Source organism: Mustela nivalis (genome assembly GCF_964662115.1).
Source record: "Mustela nivalis genome assembly, chromosome: 1".
Taxonomy (NCBI): domain Eukaryota; kingdom Metazoa; phylum Chordata; class Mammalia; order Carnivora; family Mustelidae; genus Mustela; species Mustela nivalis.
In genome coordinates this window covers 66,791,673-66,809,883 of record NC_139020.1, presented here as the reverse complement: position 1 = coordinate 66,809,883, position 18,211 = coordinate 66,791,673, and the positions used below count along the sequence as shown (strand labels likewise).

At 49.8% G+C, this 18,211-nt stretch overlaps 1 protein-coding gene across 3 annotated transcripts in view; it reads right to left on the bottom strand.

Moving 5' to 3' along the window:
* SPSB4 (splA/ryanodine receptor domain and SOCS box containing 4) overlaps positions 1 to 17,910 on the bottom strand; it is a 77,864-nt gene extending 59,954 nt beyond the window's left edge. The window contains exons 1-2 of one of the 3 annotated variants that reach the window (XM_082692133.1): positions 17,256 to 17,910; positions 838 to 1,626 (exon numbers count right to left, since the gene is read on the bottom strand). In XM_082692133.1, the coding sequence (XP_082548259.1) occupies positions 838 to 1,473 (636 nt within the window). In that variant the 5' untranslated portion in view covers positions 1,474 to 1,626; positions 17,256 to 17,910. Of the gene's footprint in view, positions 1 to 779; positions 2,302 to 17,255 lie in introns of those variants that run through there. The other 2 variants (XM_082692131.1, XM_082692132.1) reach the window with 2 other exon arrangements.
* Between the last annotated feature and the right edge of the window lie 301 nt (positions 17,911 to 18,211).

Here is an 18,211-nt window from a genome sequence, read left to right as displayed (position 1 = left end):
ACACCTCCAGGAGTCTGGGGGCTTGTCTATAGCCTGCAAGGGGGTTTCATTTGCCCACGTGGTGTTCTCAGCAGTGGCCAGCTTCAAAAATGGGGCTCTTTCACACAAATCTAGATTTGTAGGTCCTCTTCAAAAAAATCAAAAGATTCTACGACTTCCGGCTCTCATTCCCAAGAGGCAATAATCAGAGATGAGGGGCAGGTGACCCCTTTTAGCAGACAGTTCACCTGGGAGAGCTGGGAATTGTGTGTTCAGTCCCTGCCTTCAGTAGGCGGTCAGTAAATGATAGTTGTTATTACCAGCACTTACTATTTATCAGTAGCTCAGAGTACAAGGCATTCAAGTGCGGACACTATGCCTCCTACTGCCACTCCCCTCCTGCTGTGAGCTTAAGGCCCCGCACACAGAGACATCATTTTCCATGACCCTTATGCAGACAGCAACTTCACCATTAGCATCAAGGCAGGAAGCCCTTATTAGGTGCCAGTCATTAGCCTACACACGTCACCTACATTATGATCTTAGTTGATCCTCACAACAACCCTGACCAAGATTACCATCCTTGTGCCTCTTTTGCAGATGGGAAAACTGAGGCACAGCACAAGACCACCAAACCAGTAAATGAGAGAGTCCCAGTATCCAGGTCCTCTAGGCGGCAGGGTCATCCCAAGTGACAATGGAGGGCGGGGCCTCCCTTGCTCACTGTCGCCCTCCCCAAGGCCTCCAGTGACAGGCAGCCTCTGGAACCCCCAGTGTCCCCAGCCCAACTCAGCACTTACGGTCCAGGCCATTTATGTAGCGCATGGTAACTTCGCAGTGGCCCCACACGGCACTCACCACCGGGTACAGCTTCTTGCCCTTGAGGCCGCGGAAAGCCACGCCCAGATACTGGCCATCCACGACGAAGCTGAGGGTGCCCTCATCCATGTCCAGCACCACGAGCAGCGAGTCTGGCAGCGCGAAGGCCTCCTCGGGCCCCAGGAAGGCAGGGTAGGCCACTCCAGGCCTGTTCTTCCCATCATGGTAGAGGCGGCTGCGGCCCAGGTCCCAGCCCCATGACTCGGCGTCGCTGCCCACCAGCGCCGTGTAGCCCACCGAGTGCAGGGGAGCCCGAGCAGTGGCCACGCCAACTACGGCATGGGTGCCCCGCTGCCGCGCCGGCCAGTGGATCTGCCAGGCATGCAGGCCGCGGGCGTGGCCCACCTTGCCGCGGATGCCGTCCGTACTCTGGGCCACCGGGTGCCGGTGGAAGGTGAGCCGGTCGTCATCCTTGACGAAGACATTGAGCGAGCGGTCCTCGGGGTTCCACGCGTGCCGCAGCTGCACTGCAGGCCCTGCGGCGGGCATGTCCAACAGCTGGTCTAGCCGTGCGGGCCGCCCCGGCTCAGCCCCCTGCAGCTCCCGCTTGGCCGGCCGCAGTGCCGGCTCCCGCACCTCCACCGACTTGAGGCTCCCCGAGAGCTTCTGGCCCATGGTTCACTGCCGGAAGGGGGCCGCTGCGGGCCACCGCTACCTTGTGGGAGCTTCCGCTCCCCACAACCAGGGATGGGCTGCCGGGCTGGGTACCAGATTTCTGCACCGTCTACCTCCACAGCCTCTACCGGGCTGGGGCAGAGGCCCAAGCTCCTGGAAGAAAGCAAAGGGCACCAGCTATGACAACAGCATAAACAGCTATTTATGCCCAGAGGCTGGGTTCTTTGCATGCATTAATAATACCAATTAAGTACTATAACAATATCTGGCATTAATCTAGTACTTTCCATATGCCAGACACTGTTTCAAACAGTCTACATTATCATTTAATCCTTAAGTCCTCCCTCTGAGACATGTACATTATTACTCCCATTTTGTAGCTGTGAAAACTAGAGAGGAGAAAGGATAAGGAATTAGCTGAAGTCCCACAGCTAATAATGGGCTGAGCTCAGATTCACACTGAGATCATCTGGCTTCAGAGTCTATATGTTCTACTCTTCCAGCAATCACAGACAATTTTATTTTAGAAATAAGGACTGAGCCTAGAGAAGTACAGTGATTTACCCAAGACCACAGAGCCTGGAGAAGAACCCAGGTGTATTTGGTCCCAGAGGACAAGATCTGTGCCAAGGCCAAGGAGAAACAGGGCCCAGGACACAGGGATGTAGATATTTAAGGTGTGGCCCTTTGGTTCCCACCTGGACTTCCCTGGGGAGCTTAAATAGTATCTAAAGTGTAGCCAGTCTCAAGAAGGAGGATGCACAGTGAGGATCCAGCAAATTCACCCAGGAGCATGAGCACAGACACAAGACCACAATCTGAGGATTGGGTGGAGTCTCCATGGCAAGATGAGTGGGAGGCAGGGAAATAAGGAGGCTAGTGTCCAGGCTCTGGAGCCAGATAGACCTGTATCCAAATCCCTGTCTCCATCACTAAACTGTTCATCCAAAGAAAGGTCTTTTAGCCTCTCTTAGACTCTAGTTTCCTCACCTGTAAAATGGGGAAAAGTAGTGCCCTCGGGTAGTGTGGTAATCTGTAAGACAGTAATATAAAGGGCCATGCCTGAGACTCTGTGGGCAAGGTTTTCCTCTCTGGCTCTGTCCCCGGACATCCCACAGGTACCCCTTCCCTTCGGATGGGTATGCTCTTTATTTGGGGACACAAACACTGGTTAACAGCACTGACCCCGGACAACCTCCTCTGGGTCAGGATACTGGTTTTCAGGGAGGAGGACTTGGCCACCATCTCTAGGAGGCCAGCCAGAACCCAGGGTGCCCATGCTGCTTGGAAAGCCCTGGATGTGGGGAAGGATGGAGAGGTGAGCCCCACAGCCAGTCCAGAGCAGAGGCATGTGCTTTTCCCTCTGGTGGAAGAGCTGCTGGGCTCTGAACAACATTCCCCGAGGCAAACCAAGAGGAGGGCCTGTTCCATGCCCTGGCCCGTCTGGCCACCTCCTCCCATCTAAACAGTGGCACACTCCCAGCCACAGTTCAAGTGGAGAAGGAAAGGATACTGCTGCCGCCCAGCACACCAGGGATACCACGGATTCCTTGTTAACTCTCTTAGTTTATTCTCCACTCCCATTTCCTTTCTATTTGCAGACCCCAGCTCCAGTGCATGCCAACCCTATCCCCAGAGCTCTGGCTAATGTTTAATCTGGTGGAAACCTGAGCACATAAAAATGTGCAACACTAGACAGTTCTAAGATAGCAGAATACAGTTACTCCTTTTCATATCCCAAATCACCTAAAATAAAAGAGAAAGAGCAAGAGAAATGTAAATGTTATCTTCAGTGAAACTAGAACACATTTGTAACCCAAAGCACAACTTCTAGGGAAAGACTGCCAAGAACAGTAAAGGGCTGCCAAAAACAGAGAAGATCCGATGGGGGGCGAGAGAGCACCTGTGGCCACAGATCTGGGATAAAGCTGGCAGAGCTGACCAGGAGCTGGCACTGCCTGATGGAAAAAAACAACGGTTCCCAAACAGAAGCCCGGGAGCTGCCTCGGGCACCCTGAGGAGAAAGGATGACAGGACTAGCAAAGGAAACCACCAGCTGCCATCAGCCATCAGCCATCATCGCAGGAAGCAGTGTGCCCATGAGGCAGAACAGGAGGTGGGGCCTGCACTGGGAGAAGCCCAGGGCTACAGATCTCGGTCACCTGGGTAGAAGCAAGGCCAAAAGAAATCATGGCCCCAGTCCTGGGAATGAAATTATCATGAACCAGGGAGCAATCCTGTTCTCCTAAAATACTTCCTGGCCTTTCCTCTACATCAATTCACTGCAAAATGTCCATCTAGAGAAGATTCTCCTCTTCCAAAAAGGAACAAGCATAGGGTAGAGTCAAAGATCTAACAGGAGAAATAAAGGAGGAAAAGAGAAAAACAAAAAAACAAAAAACAAGGCAACCAAGAAAATTCACCAGAATAAAAGCTGTCACAAAACATAAAAATTGTGATGAAATTTGTAAACTAATTTTGTGATCACTTATTTCAGAAGGGAGACAACTAGAACAGTCTAAAAAAAAAATTCTAAAATGCATCTTACATAGTTATAAACCTCCAGAAGAACTGCAAAAACACAAACCTCCCAGATTGTCAGAAAGAACACAACACAAAATAAAACAGACCACACAGTGAAAGACTTTGGTGTGAAGAACATGAGAAACAATAACACAAAGACAGAAAACTAAGCCAGAAAGACTAGCTATGTCAATGAATGGCCATGGTAAACTAAAATAATAATAATAATAATAAAATAAATCTAAGATTGGAAATCAAGACAAAACTCCAACTGTATGCTACATATAAGAGGGATATCCAAAGCAGAGAGACTCAACAGTATTAAAGATCTAACACACCAAGTAACAGCATCAAAATTTACTGCAAAAGCTACAGCAAATACAAGGGGAGATACACAGTAAAGGAAGATAATTTTTTCTGGCTTATGACAGGCCAATGAACCAAATTAAGTAAAGACATACAAAAATCAAAATTCCATAACCAATAAGACAGATCATGACCTGAGCCAAAGAGAGATGCTTACTGACTGAGCCACCCAGGCATCCCTTCAATATTTTTTAAAACTCTCTTCTAAACAACTTAAAAAAACCCCAACAAAACAAAAAAGTATATAGAATTTGCAGAAAATAGAAAGAGTGAGAATAACAAAACATATTCCATATCTTAGAGTCTGTGGGAGCCTACTAAAGTAGATCATGGCTGGTGTACTTATACTAATAAATATTAAAACATGAAAATACATGAATTAAGCATAATAAAATAGAAAAATAATAGAATAAAAAAGTCTGAGAACTAGTTCTTTGGGGAAAATAATACCACAAAACCAAACCAAACCAATAAAACATAAAAACTCTCCAATGCAATCATTTAATCTACCATATTATCTATTATTATGTTATTAATTATTAGATCATTATCATTTTAGTATGTTATGAAATGACATAATATGATGTAATGAAATAGTACTTTATCTCTATGGTCTTCTACCCCAAAGCCCATAACCCCCAATCTAATAACGAAAACATAAGACAGATTCCAATGGGGGGCATCCAGCAAAAGGCCTGACCAATACACCTCAACACTGTTAAGGCCATTGAAGACAAGGAACATCTGAGAAAGTGTCACAGCCAAGAGAAGCCTACCAACAACTAAATTTAATATGGTGTCCTGGAAGAGAGAAACAATGCTAAGTGAAAACTAAAGAAATCTGAATAAAGCCTAGCCTTCGGATAACGGGGTATCAATACTGGTTCATTAGCTAAGATAAATGTACCATACTAATGGAAGATGTTAATAATAGGGAAAACTAGGTGTGAGTATATGGGAACTCTACCTCCTTTTTATGTAGCTTTTCTATAAATCTAAAACTACTCTAAAAATTAAAGTCTAGGGGTGCCTGGGTGGCTCAGTGGGTTAAGCTTCTGCTGTCAACTCAGGTCATGATCTCAGGGTCTTGGGATCGAGCCCCGTATCAGGCTTTCTGCTCGGCAGAGAGCCTGCTTCTTCCTTCCCATTGCCTTCCTCTCTATCTACTTGTGATCTCTTTCTGTCAAATAAATAAATAAAAATCTTTTAAAATTAAAGTCTATTAATTAGAAAACACTAAAATAATTTTTAAGTTCTAGAAAATTCAAAAATGTACAAAACTTAAAAATCACTGCCTGTCTCATTAACCAGATGTTAAACACTATTAGCATTTGAATTCTTTCATTTTATCTTTTTTTTTAATCTACAAAAAAATTTTTCTACAAAATTTTCTTTTTATTTATATGTTGGCTAATTGAATTTAAATTTAAAAAAATTTAAAAATGGCATCATGAGCCTTTCTTTATTCAGGTTATTTCACCTAAAATTAAGTAATTAACATTTTCAGATGTTACTAAATAAATTTTAAATGTAGGACTTCAATGACTAAAATAAAGAAACCATAAAACATATGAACCACTTAATCTGATCATTTATAAGGGAGAGAGAAGACCCAAACATAAGAAATAAGAAATGAAAATGGGAAGTAATCAAATGGCATAGTAAAAAGCACTCATGAAAGAGATTAGACTAGCTTGTTGTTCTAATATGGAGAAATACTTAAGACACAAATTACAAATATATGACAAACTACTACAAATTGGTAAGAGAAGACCAATCCACATACAGAAAGTGAAAGATACTACAAATAGTTCACACAAAAAGAAAAACAAATGGTTCTTTTGAGATGTTCTACCAAATGCATACTCAAAGAGAAACAAGTTAGAACTACAATGAAATGCTGGTTTTGTCTATCAGATTAGAAAAGCTCAAAAAATTAGATAACACCTTTCTGAAGAAGCAGACAGGCACATATATTGCTAACCTGAAGGTAAAATGGCATAACCTCAGTGGAGGATGAATTAACACCATTTCTCAGAATTGCAAATGCACATTCCCTTTGACCGAGCAGTTCCACTTCCAGTATTTATTCAGTATTAAATGTTCAGAGCTAAATACATACGTATAATACATCACACACATATATTATGTATTATATATAAAACAATACATGTGTGTATCAAATATTATATATATAACACATATACATAGGCAGCATTGTTTGTAATAGCAAAATATTGGAAAAAAGGCTAAATAGATTTCAGTAAATCATATGATGGAATACTATGCAGCTGGAGAAAAAAATGTGTTGACATGAGGAGTCAATAGAGAGATGAAAGCGAACAAACAAGGTCCAAAACATTCTGTGTGATGTGCTGCCATTAATGTGGGGAGTGGGGGAGGAGGGAGGAGCAAGAGGGCAGAGGTGGGGGAATGAGGTGTGGGTGGGGTATTTAACCCAAAGGGCCCAGATGGAAAAGAGAACCAGCTGTGTCTACAAGAAAGCTGGACACTGCCGTTCAGTTAACAAGACAACTTGCTTTTTCCTCTGTTCACTTTGGAGCTTCATAGCAACCTTCACCTAGCCCTTGAGCCTCAACCAATTATGAGAGAAAAGCGAGACAATCTGTGAGAGGTGCGGGGTATGTATGGGGATTCAAGTAACAGAGCCAACACTCATCCAGGGTCATCTCGTTAAGTCTGTACAGTCTGCCCTAGTGCATCTGACTGCGAGGGGGTTGGAATCTGCTGCTTTTATAATTCAGTTAAAGGCACCTTGTAGTCTCATTCTAATAGATTGGGAAACTGAGGCGGCAAGAGGCAGCAGCCTGAGCAAAGTGACCTGACTAAAAGCGGATCTGTTCCCGTCCTGAACCCCAAGTCCACACGACATTTGCTCCTCTGTCTTTCTCCATCACTAACGGTAGGTATCTGCACTCACTCTGCCAGGTGGCATGACAGCTGCTTCACAGGAACTGGAAGGCATGTGCTCTCTATCCAAAAGAAGAAACAGATGCAGAGAGGTTTCTAGCAAGTGGCAGGACTGAGACAGACCCCAGGGCCATGGTAGGCCAAGCCCATGCTCTCCCACCTTCTCTTCACTGCTAAGGATGAGGCCTGTGCACGAAGGCAGGAGTGATCAGTGCTATGTGGCCTGCACGGGACGTGTCTAAGGGCAACTGCTTTACCTTTGTACACAACCAGGCCAGCTTTGGAGTTGTTGCTATTGAAAACACCTTTAATGTGTTTGAAAGCAACAGCCAAGCCACATCCCCAGAGGAGACCCAATTGAGTCACTGGGGACCTCAGGGCCTCTGCCCCATCAGTAGCAGGTGCAGATCCCAAAGGCTGGCCACATTGGGGGTGAAGCGAGGCAGACCTCTAACAGGCCTCTAACAGTTCTTGCCCCATGGAAGGGTCCGCCCGGAGTGCTCACGTCCACTAGTGGAAAACTTGTGACCATGCAATGGAACAAAGGGCAGGATTTGAATGCCCAGCTGCCCACTGGGCCCTGGGCCAGAATGTGACCTCTCTGAGACTCACCTAAAAAGTGCTGCTAACTCCGTGCTAACCTTGCCTGCCTTTGCAAGGATGTTTGTAAAGTCTGGAATAGTGCAGGGCCCATTCAGCTCCCTGGTTCAGAAGCTACCCAGAAAATGTGAAGTGATCCTTTAAACTGTATACGTTCTCTGACATGGCCATTTCCTGAATGCATCCTAAAGAAAAGATCCTGGGTGTACACTAGGATTCTGCTACAGAGCAAAGGGTAAAGTGGTTCAGTGGAGCAAAGAATGGAGGTCAGTGCACATCCTCAACAACAGGGGACTAGGTCTTAGCTTCTAGCCTCGCACCTGGTCTGCAGTGTGGGCTCTCTTCTGCCCTTACCTTCCCTGTACCCAAGTGGGACTCCCGGCCCCTCCAGGCCTCACCCTAGGGAAGTCCCAGCTCCTACAGTCCCCTTTAACTGGTCACTGAATAGCAAATGAGTCAAAGAAGGCCTAAATAATTTGGATTTAGTCCCAATGAAACTGTCAAAGGGCATGGTCAGGATTAGAATCAAGTCACAGAATGGCTAGCTGACTCCAGGGCAGAGCTGGGAGGAAGAAAATTAGTAATAGAACCCCAGATCCTAAACCTGGCCTCCAGGCCCATTTGCAAGTCTTTGTCCAGGTGGGTAGAGTCCTTAGCCTTTCCTTCAAGTCCCTAATCCGGTAAGACAGCTCCACCTTTTCCAGGAAGCCTGCCCTGATCTACAGGCCTCAAGGAACCTGCTGGCCTGGGCAATCTGGTCTGGCTGATCTGCATTTCTTTCTGCCTTGAGGGGTGTTCCTCTGAGCACAGAATCTTTCACCTGAGGCTTCCCTGCTCCCCCCAGCACAGACAGCCACCAGGCTTTAAAGACAGGGTAGAGTATGTATAGGAGTGTGGGGAGGTAGCACTGAGCTACAGAGGTCTCACCTTCTGTTCTTTTTAGAGGATGTAGTCAGGAGATGGGGACACGGGGCCTAGTTCTGTCACTAACACTGTCCTTTCCTCTGAGCAGCTGTCTCTTGTCAATCTCCAGTCTGCCCCTTTGCTAGATACTGGTGAGCACGCTGCCTCAGTCCTTATTTACGCACTCAACAAACAGAGGGTAGCTGCCACGTGCTGGGCCCTGGGCTGCTGGGAGTCGGGGAGACAGCAGGAGCGCCATCAGACTCAGTGCCCTCAGTCCCTGCCTTTTCTCTTCAGCCTTCAGCCAGAAGGAATGGGTCCCTGTTGCATTTCTCTTCTTGTCTCCACCACAGACCCTGGCACTGGGCCAGGCACAGGGGATCTACAGCAAAGTCCAAATCCCTGCTAGGAATCACACCATCTCTCAACCCCCTAAGAAGAGGGCACACTGCACACTGTTTAAAGGGGCCTCTGTTGTCCCATTCCCCCCAAACCACACTTCGTCTCTTAGTCTTTGCTTGGATGGGATGCTTAATGACATTATCTGGCAGGTTCTGCCGCAGGGCTTCACTGACAGCTGAGCAAGAAAACAAAAATCCAAATTGCCAATTGCCCTTCTGGGGACCCTGGAGGGGTGTTGCAACACAACAGAGAAATGAGGAAACGTGAAATGTTGAGGCTGGCCCGGGAAGAAGCCTCAGCGGTCTGCAATACGTGATGCTCAAGCTTCAGGGGAGTGGTACCAGAAACCCCATTCTCAGAGGCCCAGCTGGCTGGGCAAACCCAGGCATGGGGTTGGCCGTGGGATGGACGCTGCAGGAATTGGTAATGACTGGGTGAGCTGCCTTCCCCTCAGGGTGGCCTCTGGCTTCAGACTCAGGGGTGGGTATGGATTTCGTTTCTTCTTTTAGCCAACAGTAATGCTGCCTCTCTGGGGATCTGAGGCTACAGGAAGGTCTAAAACCAGATCGCTTCCCTCTAGGGAGAGCTCACACCAAAGAGGTCATATCCAGTGACAGGTCTGAATAATGGCAAGGGCCGTAAAAAAAACCAGCACAGTCTGATACCATTTGAATTCCTTTAATAGACTCCTATTGCTTTCAAATACACACTATAGCAGTTGTAAAATGCATAGTTAATTGAATCAGACCCCAGCTTACAATCCTTCACAGCAGGATAAAGGGCAGACCCCTAACCCTAACCTCCCCAAATGCTCCCTTGACCCACCCTCCTCCACAAACCCCTTCACTGCATTCCCACCAACCTGCCAGAACTTTCCAACAGGCACACATAAGCCCACACATCCCTGTCCTACCACGCTGCTGCCTTCGTCCCTCCTCTCTCCCTGCACACCCCCGAGTGCACACATCTGGGTAATTCAGCTTGGGGATCAACACCTCTGGGGAGCCCCCTCCCTAGCTCTCAGAGGACTTGTCTCTTGTGATAAGGCTGCTGGACTTGTCTCCACCAGCCTTATTCCAGGAGGCTGTGCATCTCCTTAGCTGCATCCCTCCTGCCCACTGGGAGACAACTTGAGAGTGGGGCTGGGTCTCCTCACTGTAGCCCCAGGACTCCCAAACGGTGCCGGAGCAGAGCAAGTGCTAGGCCAACATCTCCACAACACCCAAGCCTGAGCAAATGAGCCAAAGAAGCCTCCACGGAAGCATGAGCTGAAGGTACGGAGAGCCATGAGCCCAGGCAATCCATTTACCATCATCATTCCTTCGTTTTTTGCCTCCAGACAATGACGCCAATGATACCTACTGGACCCTGGTTCGACTGGGATGTTTTTAAGATTTTCTTAGCTCCGGGGCGCCTGGGTGGCTCAGTGAGTTAAAGCCTCTGCCTTTGGCTCAGGTCATGATCCCAGGGTCCTGGGATTGAGCCCCGCATCGGGCTCTCTGCTCAGTGGGGAGCCTGCTTCCCCCTCTCTCTCTGCCTACTTGTGATCTCTGTATGTCAAATAAAATCTAAAAAAAATAAATAAATAAAAAGATTTTCTTAGCACAAATATTAAGTGGGAGGCTGTTTTATTAAAAGAAGCTCATTCAGCATGAAACTACCAACGACGAATGAACTGAAGAGCCTTCAAGGTGTTGCCCCAAATGCCCATTATCTTTTTCCCTCTCCATGCATGCATGGAGCTCATACTACAATGGGCTGGGCAAGTCCTTTCTTCCCCAGAGCTCACAAAGAGAGCCATCTGTCCAGTTCCAGGTGGAAACGTCTCACGCCTGCCTTCCTAGAGTGCAAATCAATGAGGCTTCCCCGAGCCTCTCCTTCTTGTGGGGTTTCCATGGGAATCCTCCCACGCGTGACTGAGCCAGGAGCCCCCAAGGCAGAAGCTCAGGCTGTCAGCCAGCAAGGAGAGCCAAGGATGGGATGAAGAAGTTTGCTGGGCGGAGACCAGGCCAGCGTGCTCTATCTACAAGGTCATTTGAAAGAGACACACCTCCAAGGCAGCAAGGCCAGAGGCCTGGTCACGCTGCAGCTGCCCCTGTGCCCAGAGGAGGTTCCCAGGCACATGTGGCTTGTTCTAGGGGGCAGGTGGCCTCTGTGAGGCCCAGCATGGCTCAGGCTAGAGCAGAGCTGGAGCACGGGTGGGGGAGGGCGCTACACACTGGGACCCTCCTGAGGAACATTCTATGAGAGAAACACAATAATCTTCATGTCCCAGTCCCTCACTTATCTCCCATTTATTCAATATAACTGGTTGTGGGAAAATTCAGGATGCACGAAAGAAAAGCAGATTTATTCATGCCTCGGGCTTGATCCAGGAGATCATGATAGGCACCTGCTGGGATTTCTGAGGGTCCCTCTATGAAACCTGAGGTATCTCTGGGAACATTTTTGAGAGACCAGGGAGTGGACAAGAGAGGAGAAGGGGCTGGTGAGGAAGCGGGAGAAACAGGGAGACCTGAGAGAGAGAGAGAGAGGAGAAGGAGGGCCAGGTGGGAGGGGGTCCCTGGCCCCAGGAGTGTATGTTATTAACCTAGCTCCTGGTCTGTGGCTGGGAGGAAGCCATCTCTGTGGCCTGGCTAACTAGAACAACCTCGCCTCCCTCCTGGAGAAGGCAGGCCTCCGGGTTCACCATCAATGGCATTTTCCAGCACTAAGCCAGATAGGTGACTTGGGAATTGCTCTGAGCCTCTCCCTCTGTGCATGCATGGAGGTCCAGAGCTCGTGGCAGCTTCCTGTCACCTCCTGGCTCCAGGACATACCTTTACTGCCCCATAAATGGGGCCACCCCTAGGTCACTCCTCTCATTTCTGGCCTCTACAGATTCTTCCAAACTGGATCTCTAGCCCTGCCTTCTCTCCACCACACCAGAACCCTCTTTCTGGAAACCTCTAACCACCATCGGATTGGGTGCTTTTTCAAATAATCTTGTAAAGCCAGCTGGCCTCTTTCTACCACAAGCCTCCCCCCAGGGAGTTGGGGAGGGGTGTGCTCACCCCAGATGTCAGAAATCTGGGGGCCCACTGGTGCCTCAGAATCTACATGTCCAGAGCTGAACCTCCGCTTCATCCCTCTCCAGTATACCAAGTTCCTCTCCGCGCCCCCAGTTCTGCCGTGGATCCCCCCATTCCTCTGTCTCTCTCACTGAGTGCCTTCAGCTCTCTCTTAGCTCAGCTGTCGCCTGGATTACTGCAATGGTCTCCTAACAGGGCTCCTTGACTCAGTCTGTGTCCTCTAACAACCCTTCCAAGGTGCCAAGGGGTGAATCTGACCAAGCAACCACCCGTCTTCCCAGTCACCAATCCAGGTGGCTTCTCAGGGGGAAGCTGCACCCCATAGCTTGGCAAACAGTACCCGAGACCTGCTCCTGTTTAGTTCTCCCACACTGCCTCCCAGCACTGCCCAGCTCAGAGTGGCCAGGCCGGACTTCCCCAAGCACTACATCTCGTCCATACCTTGCTGTCCTGGAAGCCTTCCCACTTTCCCTTGCCTGGCTGATTTCTCCCTGCAAGCAGGCTGGGCAGCCTCTGTGCCAGCCCTCCATCTCTCTGCATCTCCGTCCTTGTCTTCTGCACGGCATGCTGCATTGCTTGTTGGCAGAGCCAGCACCAAACTCTCCCCTACCTTCTGCCGGCATCCAGCCAGCACCCGCACCAAACTCTCCCCTACCTTCTGCCGGCATCCAGCCAGCACCCGCTACCTCTGGCTAGGTGAGAAACCACCCTTTGGGTTGAAGAAGGGATATCTACTCCACATCTCCTGTACAGCTTGCATTTTTAACAATGAGCATTTTTTCCCCTCATAATAAAAGTACACATGTGAAATGGGAATTGAGTTCTAAACTCAATATGTGAAACAAAAACCACATGCAGTCAACACTGCCCAGAAAGGTCCACAAGGCCCAGGACATCTGATTTGGGTTCGCCATCTTCTTCCCCAACGGGTTCAGTACAGACAAGCGTTTTTCCCACAGCCTCCAGATTTCTTTCTTTTATTTATTTATTTTTAAAGATTTTATTTATTTATTTGACACACAGAGAGAGATCACAAGTAGGCAGAGAGGCAGACAGGGGGCGGGGGGAAGCAGGCTCCCCCCTGAGCAGAGAGCCCAATGCGGGACTTGATCCCAGGACCCTGAGATCATGACCTGAGCCGAAGGCAGAGACTCAACCCACTGAGCCACCCAGGCGTCCAGCCTCCGGATTTCTTGAGCTGAGTAGCAGCAGATAAAATAGCTGACTTATTTAAGTACCATATTTTATTTAAAAATGTGTTGATATTTTATGTATTTTTTGCTGTGGATCTTCTTTACCAAATATCTATGGTTATGGTCATATAAGTTAAGTGCAGATATTTATGTACTTTTTTTTTTTAAGATTCTACTTATTTGAGAGAGAGATTTAGATAGTGAGCAGGGGGAGGGGCAGAGAGAGAATCTCAAGCAGACTCCATGCTGAGCTCAGAGCCAAATGTGGGGCTTGATCCTACAACCCAGGAGATCATGACTCGAGCTAAAACCAAGAGTCAGGGGCCCAATCGACTAAGCCACCGAGGTGCCCCTATGTACTTATTTTTTTAAATGACTGTGAAGCAGAAGCTTCTGATCATTTTACTCCAGGTCCCACCACCCCCCAGATTTTCCACATTGAATGGCCTGTTCCAGCCAGAGAATTGTTTGAGACCCTTCATTCTTATACCTACAGAGAAGAGACCTTTCATGAGCTTGGCTATGTGACAACAGGCCAGGCAACTCAGGGAGAATTAAGGAGTCCCCATATATTAAGTTAACTGGATGTCTTCACAGAGGGATGAGAAACTCCGTACTGGTGCACGTCTTGCCCATTTCCTGGGAAGACGAATGAAGGAGTCAGTCTTAAGAAAAGGGAAGAGGGCACCTGGGTGGCTCAGTCGGCTAAGAAACTAACTCTTGATTTCTGCTCAGGTCGCGAACTCTGGGTTGTGAGATCAAGTCCCCCTCAGCACTTAGTCTGCTTGAGAGTCTCTCTCTCTCTCTTCTATCCCTGCCCTGCAACACACACACTCACACTCTTTCTCTTTAAAAAGATAGAAAGAAAGAAAAGAGAAGACTAAAAGCAGGGGAACAGCAAATAAATTCCTTCGAGTGTTGCAGCAAAACCAGAAAGGCCAGGAATGGAAGGCAATGAGATAAGAAAACAATGACAAAAGGAGAAGGGAGCAGTAACCAGACCTGGAAGACCCTGGGGTGTCTAGAGTTTACTGAAGGACAGCCTTGTGGGGGTTCTAAGATAGAGAGGGCTTTGATTGTTTGATTGATTAATTTTTTTCATGTAGGCTGGTGTTGGAGCCCAGCATGGGGCTTGACCTCACAATCCTGAAATCAAGACCTGACCTAATAACAAGACTCAGAAGGGCGCCTGGGTGGCTCAGTGAGTTAAAGCCTCTGCCTTTGGCTCAGGTCATGATCCCAGGGTCTTGGGATTGAGCCCTGCATCGGGCTCTCTGCTCTGCAGAGAGCCTGCTTCCACCTCTCTCTCTGCCTGCCTCTCTGCCTACTCGTGATCTCTGTCTGTCAAATAAATAAACAAAATCTTTATAAAAAAAAAATAACAAGACTCAATGCTTAACCAACTAAGCCACTTAGGTGTCCCAATTCACTTATATTTTTATTTTTTAAATTTTTATTTACATATTTGACAGAGAGAGACACAGTGAGAGAGAACACAAGCAGGGGGAATGGGAGAGGGAGAAGCAGGCCTCCTGCTGAGCAAGGAGCCCAATGCTGGTCTCCATCCCAGGACCCCAGTATCATGACCTGAGCTGAAGGCAGACACTTAATGACTGAGCCATCACGGCGTCCCTCACTTATATTTTTTAAAGATGTTTCTGATAAATGCTTATTGCTCTTATCTGCTAATCTGATAGGTGGAAGAAAAAAATGTATCTTATTGTAGTTTTATCTTGCATTCTCCTTACTGAGGGAGGTAGGGCATCTTGTCATATGTTTAAGTATCATTTCGATTTCATTTTGTGTATGTGGACTGTTAATGGTTTTTGTCCAGTTTTGGTGTTTTGTTTATTGACTAGAGAAACCTTTTATATATTAAAGAGATGAGCCCTTTGTGATAGGAGTGATAATTCTCCTCCCAGTTTGTCCTGTGTCTCTTGACTATTTAAGGTGATTTCTTTCCCCTGCAGTTTCTTTTTATATAATTGAATTTATCAATCTTTGAAAGAAAACAGAAATACAAACTGGAGAGATATTTGAGTGAGGTGGCCAGCCAGTTGAATTCTGTTGTTTGCCAAAGGTCGCTTAAATTCCTTTTATTACTACTATTTAAATAAGTTTTAAAAATTGTATCAATCAGAGGGTATGTGTTTCAGAGGAATATGCCCTTGTGTAAAGCAAGCTTAGATCATCCTGTTGACACTCTGTCTTTCCACAAACTCCATTAATCTGCAGAGCTTTAGAAACAAATGAAGGTTTGGGGGGATGAGGAGGCGTCCCCATTAGACTGCATGACAGAAGCTGCAGGATTTGGTTGGAGGATAGAGGTGAGAAGGTGGGGAAGCAGGGAGAGACTGAGAGAGATTTAGTGCACTGATCTCTTCCCATGGTGCTGTGACCGGTGGGGAAGAGGGTGGGCAAATCCTGGATTCTCCTTTTAATAGCGTTTCCCTGAGGCTCAGGCATAACATTTCACGTCTTCCGGATTTAGGCTCATTGGATTGTGGGGAGGGGCAGAAGGTGGGTGGAAGATGGGGGCTCAGATTCCTAGGGAGGAGAGAAGTCCTATCTTTACCCCCGCAACCGCCCCCAGCAGAGGATGTGGCCGACGAGGAGACGGAGCTGGGAGAGATCGGAGTACTGGCCCAAGGTCACACCGAGGGCTGATGGTGGAGGCAGAATTCGAACTCTAGCCTCACTCCAGAGCCCAGAGTTCCCCACCTCTTCGCGGCAGCGGTACAGAAACGCCCTCCTCTCCGTTCTAGTCCTCAATCGTCCACGCTCGGCCCTTAGAGAGGATGGAGCGGCCACTTCTCAGTTTATCCCGCCAGGGAGAGGTCCTGGGCTCAGAGTCCCCTCCTGGCTCGGAGCCCGTGGCGCGTCCTGCGGCGCTACCGGGGCGGACACATTTGCCTCTCTCTAGGCTCTGCCCTTCTCCCTCCTTCCCAGGCCCGACCTCCTATCCCTGCCTGTGACTCGCGGAGGGTGCGACGCCCTCGCTTCCTGAGCATCACTAAGTTTGTCTCCAAGCAAGGCCACAAACTGCCCCGAGCAGCGCTCGGGCCGGGAGACCAGCCTCACTGCCCCAGCGTCTAGAGAAAGCGGTAACACCAGCCACCACTTCATCACTGCCTGCTTCGTGCCAGGCCCTTGATTTCCACCGCTCCGAATCCCCTCCCCCACCCCACCCGGACGAGCACACCCCCAGAATTTATTCAGTTCCCATTGTATAGACGAGGGAGCTGCTACAGCTCCGGAAAGTTGTGAAACGCTTGGGCTCACACACCTAATAATAATGCTAGCTAGCGTTGGACAGAGTACTTCCTATGTGCCAGGCACAGGTCTGCATACGTTACAAGCATCGCCTCATAGATCCTGCCAATACACTTATAAAACGGGTACCATGATCATCCCCATCCTACGGATGAGGAAACTGAGGTTTGGCGCCTTGCCCAAGGTCACTCCGCGAGTGAATGACGGATCTCGCACCCAAACCCAAGCAGGGCGGCTCGGGTGGCAGTCTTTCATGCTGTCTCCATTACACAGAGAAGCAGTAGGCTTCGAACCTTTGGCACCAGGGGCCAGCCCTAAATGCCCCAAGCCTGCACACAGACCAGCCAGTTGGGACTGCCACAGCTTCCAGAGAGGAATTCCCGGGAACTCCGACAGGACCCATGCCTGGGGCTCCCGTTGTGGTGAGTGCCGGCCCGCACGAGGTCCGCGCTGCCAGATCTCCGCGCCCGGCTCCCGGGCGCCCAAGGACGCCCCTCACTAGAAGCCAGACGATACTCACCATAAAAGAGAGGGCGAGCGCCTGCGGGGAGGAATCGCCGGGCTGGCAGGTCCTGCACTCAGCCAAGAGCTGTCGGTTGCCGCCGCCGCCGCCGCCCACTCAGGGGCGCCCGAGCGACCCCGAAGATGCCGGCTGGCTCCCCAGGGCCAGGGGCGCGTCCTCACCTCTGGTGTCCAACAGCAGCGCCCCCTCTGCCCGGCAGGGTGGCCTGGAGTTGGAGCGTTCTTGGGGAAGTTGGCGCTCGGGCACGGCGGGAGAGCGCGAGAGGTCGGGTGGGAGTAGGGCAGCGCCTTCCTGCACGGATCCCGGGGGCGCGCCAAGGCCCGCGATCTAGCCGTGCCGAAGATCTGCGCGGGACCGAGAGGGCGGCGAGTCCCGAGCTCAGGGCTGACGGGCCGCGCCTCGGCCGCTGGCCCCCGGCGCGCCCCGCGTCTTCCCCCGCGCCCTGGGCGCACGCAGTGGTAGCTGGAGCTGCTGTCCGGGCTCGGGCTGCGGTGCGCTCATCGCCCTCCCCAGGGGCTAGGCGCCTTTGTGCGCGGGGCGCGCCGGCCGCCGCGGCCAGCTCTGGATGCTGCAGCCGCCGCCGCCTCCCCCTCCTCCTCCTCCGCCGCCCGCTCCCCGCCTTCCCGGCCGGCCCGGAGGCTGCAGCTGAAAGCCGATCCGGCTGAGCTCATCCCTGAAGGCCACTAATCCAATAGCCGCGGAAGGCGCGGCCGCCGGGAACGCCCCTTCCCCCACCATCCCGCGCCCCGGCCCGTCCCAGCTCGGGCCGCTGCCGGCGCCGCCACCTTCCCTAGGCCACCAGCTGGCGGGAGAGGGAAGTGGAGCCCGCGCCCCTGTGCCGAGTCGGCGCGGTCGCCATTCACCCGCCCTCTTCCCCGCGCACTCCCTCACTCCCGCACTCATTCATGTGCACGGGTCTTCCCCCATTCATTCAAGCGCGCGGGGAGCTCCGG